This window comes from Gobius niger (assembly GCF_951799975.1).
Source record: "Gobius niger genome assembly, chromosome: 5".
NCBI classification, from domain to species: Eukaryota; Metazoa; Chordata; class Actinopteri; order Gobiiformes; family Gobiidae; genus Gobius; species Gobius niger.
The window spans coordinates 19,768,087-19,775,062 of NC_136856.1; the positions used below are offsets into that span (position 1 = coordinate 19,768,087).

At 41.0% G+C, this 6,976-nt stretch overlaps 1 protein-coding gene across 1 annotated transcript; it reads left to right on the forward strand.

Annotated features, from left to right (window-relative positions):
- Positions 1–87: 87 nt before the first annotated feature.
- rom1b (retinal outer segment membrane protein 1b) lies at positions 88–5,855 on the forward strand (the record flags this gene model as incomplete). Its single annotated transcript, XM_079557140.1, has 6 exons — positions 88–399; positions 3,076–3,204; positions 3,775–4,017; positions 4,264–4,451; positions 4,705–4,951; positions 5,220–5,855. 6 exons carry the CDS (start codon positions 88–90, stop codon positions 5,481–5,483), a joined length of 1,383 nt encoding a protein of 460 aa, XP_079413266.1. The 3' UTR covers positions 5,484–5,855.
- Between the last annotated feature and the right edge of the window lie 1,121 nt (positions 5,856–6,976).

A 6,976-nucleotide genomic window follows, 5' to 3' on the forward strand; every position in this document is an offset into this window, starting at 1 on the left:
GATGACAGCTTAAGTTTCCTCAGCTGCTGCAGGAAGAACATCCTCTGTTGGACCTTCTTGATTGGCTCCCACTTGAGGTCCTGGGTGATGGTGGTGCCCAGGAAATGGAAGGAGTCCACAATGGAGATGGGGGTGGGAGGGTCTGTCAGGGCGATGGGGGATCCCACCGACTGTGTCTTTCCTGAAGTCCACAATCATCTCTACTGTCTTCTGGGTGTTCAGCTCCAGGTTGTTGTGGTTGCACCAGTTTACGGACTGGTGACTGGAGGTGCAGCAGGTTGTGTAGAGGGAGAAGAGCCAGGGGAAAAGATCGCAGCTCTGAGGAGTTCCAGTGTTTGTAGTTTGGGTATCCGAGACGATCTTCCCCAGCTGCACGTGCTGTCTGCGGTCTGTCAGGAAGTCAGTGATCCACCTGTCTCGTAGCAGTCCAAGTGTGGTGGCCTTTGATGAAGTGGGTGGTCCAGGTAGGACAACGGATGAAAATTATCTTCTCTGCTATAACCTGGTAAAATGCATATTTTCTTTGTGTTACCTTGGACATAAAATAATGACAAGGACTATACAGTGCTAAAGCAATATACAGTGCCTCTCGTTAGTATTTATACACCTTGAACTTTTGCACATTTTGTCATGTTTACAACCCTAAACATGAAGATTTTATTTTGATTTTTTTACTGAACGTTCACACACAAGTAACCGACAACTGTGAAGTGAAAGCAAAATGATACATGATTCTGTTAATTTTCAAAAAATAGAAAAGTGGGGCTTGCATAAGTATTCATACAGCATTTTCTGAGTGCATTAAATTGCCTTTAAAACATTTCTAATGACTCCAGAATGTTCACACCTTGGCCTAACGGTTAAATAGAGGCCACCTGTGTGTAATCTACTCTCAGTATAATTACAGCTGTTCTTTTAGGCCCTCAGAGCTGTGGTCGGAGTGTGTTGGTCACTGAACAGCATAATGAAGGTCAAGGAGCACCAGAGAGGTCAGGGATAAAGTTGTGGAGAAGTTTAAAGCAGCATTAAGTTATACAAAGATTTCCCAAGATTTGAACATCTCCTGGAGCACTGTTCAATCCATTGTTCGGAAATGGAAAGAGTATAGCACCACTGCCAACTTACCAAGGCGTGGTCCTCCACCTAAAATATTAGAGCGAACAAGGAGAACACTGGTCAGAAAGGCAACCAAGTGCCCCAAGATAACTCTGGAGGAACTGTGAAGTCCTGCCGCTGAGCTGGGGGAAACTGTACATGGGACAACTATAAGTCGTACTCTACACAAATCTGGCCTTCATGGACGAGTGGAAGAAGAAAGCCATTATTGAAAGGAGGCCATAAAAAATCCCGTTTGAAGTTTGCTAGAAGTCATATGGAGGACACAGCTCCATGTGGAAGAAGGAGCTTTGGTCAGACGAGACAAAAATTGAACTTTTTGGCACAAATGCAAAACGTTATGTATGGCGCAAACCTAACACTGCTCATCGTCCTGAGTGCACCATCCCCAGTGTCAAATATGGTGGGGGGAGCATCATGCTGTGGGGCTGCTTTTCCTCAGCGGGGACTGGGAAGATTGTGAGAATAGTTGGGAACATGGATGGAGCCAAATATAGAGACATTTTGGAGGAAAACCTGCTGGAGTCAGCAAGAGAACTGAGGCTGGGGCGGAGATTCACCTTCCAGCAGGACAATGACCCTAAACACAAAGCTAAATCTACAATGGAATGGTTTAAAGACAGACATATTAATGTGTTAGAATGGCCCAGTCAAAGTCCTGACCTAAATCCTATTGAAAATCTGTGGAAAGAATTGAAAACTGCTGTTCACAAACGCTCTCCTTCAAATCTGACAGAGCTGGAGTTGTTTTGTAAAGAGGGATGGGCTAAAATTTCAGTTTCTAGATCTGCAAATCTTGTACAGTCAAACCCCAAAAGACTTGCTGCTGTTATTGCAGCAAAAGGGGGTTCCACAAAGTATTAATTCATGCTGTATGAATACTTATGCAAGTCCCACTTTTCACTTTTCTATAAAAAAAACAAAAAACAGAATCATGTATCATTTTGCTTTCACTTCACAGTTGTCAGTTACTTGTGTGTGAACGTTCAGTAAAACAATCAAAATAAAATCTTCATGTTTAGGGTTGTAAACATGACAAAATGTGCAAAAGTTCAAGGTGTATGAATACTAACGAGAGGCACTGTATATATATAAAAGTGCTTCATAAATAAAGCAGATTATTTACCAGAATATTTCACAAATGAATTCCAAAACTTTGTATTTAACAGTATAGATTCAACAACAGAGTGTGCATACATATAGAGTCAAGTATAAATTGTATCTCAATCCTAGTGCTTGGACCCGCCTCATCTTCACGTCCATCATAGGAAAGTTTGCTGATCAAACAATGGCCTGCTTTCCCATTGGCCCAGACATTAATAGGATCCCAGAGACTCACTTGAGAGGATTAGGGTTCCAAACTCTCGACTTTGGCCACTCTCTGTGTCCTCTGAACATGGACACAACTTTTTAGGGGGGCTCCGTACCCCGAGAGTCTGAGGTGCGTCATCACATAGCATAATAAGGACATCTCACCTGAAACCTGACAGAAGACGGTCAAAAGGAGTGGAAACATCACCGACTCAAAGAGGACTATCTACAGGAAATCAGCTTATTTTTTCCCCCCAATTTTAGAGTGACCGATTTGGATTATTATCATTACAACTTCTGCTGCACATTGGACTTTAAAAAACTGAAAACTTTATCTGCTCTATTGTCTAAAGTGGCTAATGTCCTTGGGCATCTAAGAACCTTCCTGCTTATCCTCTGCTTGGAACAACTTATGGGCTCAAGCTGTTAATAATTGCATAGGCCTCATCTAACTCCATGCATCAGTGCTAGTTGATCAAGGACACCTGCAGCCTCTTCATTATATTACATGTGTCTGTTCACAGCTGGACCCTATATATTTCTGACCACACGTTGCTGACCGCTCTCTTCTGGCTTTGGAACCACTTTCCCTTCACTCTTTGGCTTCACTGGTGCACGAGTTAAGCTGCCATGCTTTTGAAAATACAGTTCAGCCAGCCGAGGCGGGTGCGCCTGGCACAGGGCTTGTGGCTGCTGTCATGGCTGGCAGTGATGTGTGGGGCCTTCATCTTCAGCCTCGGGGTTTACCTGAAAATTGAGCTGCTGCGAAGGGCAGAGGTACAAAGACCATTATATTGTATTATAAACCGGTTTTGTGTCAAGTGAAAATGTGTTTCAAGCACCATTTTTGCTTGATTCACCTGTCAACATAATGGACAAGAATCTATAAAATGTAATACTTTTAGGTGTATTGCAAAGTCCACCCTTCAATAGGCTAAATAAATGTCAAGGTCATGGCCCGCTATCGGCATCGAATGTTGTTGTTATGTTCAATTGGTCATTGCGCAATGTGATTATTGATTATAAGTGACACAGGAAAGCTGCAGGCCTGCATCTGTCAGATATTTATTGACTTTCAATGAGCCACATTTCATAATCCCAGAGGTCGATTCAACAGCTCTGTGCCATGGAATTATGGTCTTTACTCATGGGGTGAAATGAAAAGTAAAGAAACTTCCTGTGGCAGTTTAATTTTTCAGTCAAATCTAATTATATCTTCCTCTTACACCTTTGATAACATCTCTACAGATATGTCTTGCGTGCTAAAATGAATACCAACATGAGTGGATAAAGGGAATGACTTTGAGCGTATTTTTAACTCATATTTGATCCTTATCTTTTCTTGAGGTGATGGAGAACACTGAGATTCACGTCGTTCCCAACATCCTCCTTCTGGTGGGCCTGGCGTCCATGGGCACTAACTGGATGGCCAGTCGTGTGTGTCAGGACTCCATGGATGTGAGCCGCTTTCCACGCTGGAAAGTGCTGCTGCTGGCCTGGTTTGCAGTGGCTGCCCTCCTATGTTGTCTGCTTGTTGCTGTTGTAGTACTCAGCTATGCCCTGCAGGGCCGACTGGAGGAATCCCTTAAGGTCGGATTACAGTAATAAAGTTCATTAGTCGAAGTAATCAATGTTAATCATTGGGAAATAGGTTTATCAGTGTAATTTGATTAGATTGATAGGTGTCTTCTTAATTGGATATTCTTTGCAATTTTTAAACTCTAGTTGACTCCAATGGAACATAACAAAAGGAGATATCAAAAAGAAGATAAAGATGTTTATACAACACAATATAGAAAAATATTTTGATGATTCTTTCCCTTCTGTTTTAATCAGATTGGCCTTAGGAATGGTATTCGCTTCTACAAGGACACAGATGTGCCCGGGCGCTGTTTTCAGAAAGAGACCATTGATCGTCTGCAGGTTGAGTTCCGCTGTTGTGGTAACAACAACTTTAAAGACTGGTTTGAAGTCCAGTGGGTCAGCAACCGATACCTGGACTTCACCTCAAAGGACGTCAAAGAGTAAGAAACTTTAATGTAATGTAATCAAAAGTGCTGAGGAAGAAGGGAAGTCAATAGTGATTCAAGATAGTTGTGGTCAAATGTCAGATAATGGCTTCACTTGAAAAGGTCTTTACAGGCGCTAGAGTATAAACTCAAAAGAAAAATAATGACAACAATGCAAAGAGTTCACAAACAGAAAAATGTGTCTGGGCTTTTGTTTCAGCATGAAGGTCTGCAATTTTCAAGAATAATAATCTCTGTTCTTTTGCAGTCGTATCCGCAGCAATGTGGATGGGCGTTTCCTGCTGGATGGTGTTCCTTACAGCTGCTGTAACCCTGCCTCCCCTCGGCCCTGTCTGCAGTACCATTTGACTGACAACCATGCCCACTACAACTACGAGTACCAAACAGAGGAGCTCAACCTGTACTCCCGCGGCTGTAGGCAGGCGCTTACTGATTATTACATGGGGCTGATGAATTCAACTGGTCCTGGCGTGCTCTCTGTCATCTTGATACAGGTGAAAAAACGGCTCCCTCACCACACAGAGTATCAAATTCCTACAAAACAGTAAGAAGTTACTGCGATTTTGTGATGAAGCCCCAAGTCGACAGGCTGTAGTAAATTGGTGGCTGAGTAGGTGACTATCACTTGATAAATGGCTTTGCAAGTAGCCTAAAACTTGAAAGATGACACAAGAAGAGGTCACTGACTGAGACCCTGATTTTGTGACTGTTTGTGACTACTAATTTACTGTTTTTTGTTTTTACTTACGTATCTGTCGGCAGATATCAGTCATCGTGAGCCTGCGCTACCTGCAAACTGCAGTGGAAGGTGCTATGGCCTTGGAGAATCCGGAGGATGAAAGTGTGGGCTATCTGCTTGAAAAGGGTTTAAAAGAAACCTTTGAAGAGCTCAAAGCCAAGGTACTGGACATGGTGAAGCTCGCACAGGTCGACCCCACCACCAGTGAAGAATCTCCTGAGGCCCAAGAGGCGGAGAAGGGAGATAACGCCACGGAGAAGACTCCCTCACCGCCTCCTGCCAGCTAGAGCAAATAAAACATAATTACACACAAATGATAGGGCTGGGTGTGTTTGAGATTTGTTGGCTCGGTGAACTGGCTGATGGTGATATAGAAACCAGTTCAGTTCCACATCAATAAGCTTGATTTACACTGCCCATGCAGCAGCAGTAGTCATACAGAGCCAACAAACACACAATTTAAGAAATCAGACATGCACAGCACCAAGTGTCTCCATTTTGTTGGACCTACAAAACTGAATATATTCTACAGTGCAGGGGTTCCCAGACTTTTCGGGCTGCGACCCCCAAAATCACCAGACCAACGACTCAGGAACAACCCACTGTAAAATATAATTACTATTCAGAATAATACATTTAAACATTTAAAATGTGCTTTATTAATGTTTGCTTTGATAGAATGATTTGGCTTGACTTTCACTAAAAATATACTTAGTTTCAATCAAAAATACATAAAATTCATGGTTATGAATTTTTAAAAATATTGTCTTGTGATCCCCACTTCAGTGTCTCACGACCCCATGAGGGGTCCCAACCCTCACTTTGGAAACCCCTGCTATAGTGTACTGTGAGAATAGACTGTAAATTCTGTAGGATTGAGTTCACTGACTTAATGTCAGGTTCAGTAGGAAAATTCAAATCTTTTTTCAACATCGAATTCAATTTGATAAAAAGTACAATGTTATGCAGAAACTCAATAAATAACCACGGTGACATCTGTAGTGTTTGTATCCGCTGATGTGAAATTAATAGAAGGCTACTGTGTTGAAAAAAATATCTCCATGAAATAAAGATAGACATTTCTAACTGCTTTGTTGTGTTGGGTTTCTTCTGTATAATAATAATAGTCATAATAATAATAATAATAATAATAATAATAATAATAATAATAATAATAATAATAATAATAGTAATAATAATAATAATAATAATAATAATAATAATAATAATAATAATAATAATAATAATAATAATAATAATAATAATAATAGTAATAGTAATAGTAATAATAGTAATAATAATAATAAAAGGGTTACTGCAGTTCACAAAGGGAGTCCGTGCTGGATCAGTGTGTTATTATGATGGCCTATATGAAGCTGGCAGGTTGTGTCTTGAAACAATCTGATAATCCTTGTAAAGTTAATCCATGGACTGCTGCACCAGCATCATGTGCACACTACAGCACACACTAAAGCCTGTGACTGTGAAAACAAATGAAAATAACTTGTGAAAGAAATGTGTTTGCTAATTTACATAAATCCAACCCAGGGGAAGCTTCATTTGTCCAGAATATGAGACAACTCATCCATCAGGATGCAAACTGCAGTTACATAGCGGTGCATTTGATAGTTAATCCACTAGATGTCTCCCTTGAACAGTACAAAAAGCGGCCATGTAATAACTGCAGTAAGATTTTGTCAGGAAGCAACGCTTGTCAAACTTTTTTTTTGTGTGTTTGTCTTTTTTTTGCTGTAAACTTTCAATTACATCAAAAACATAA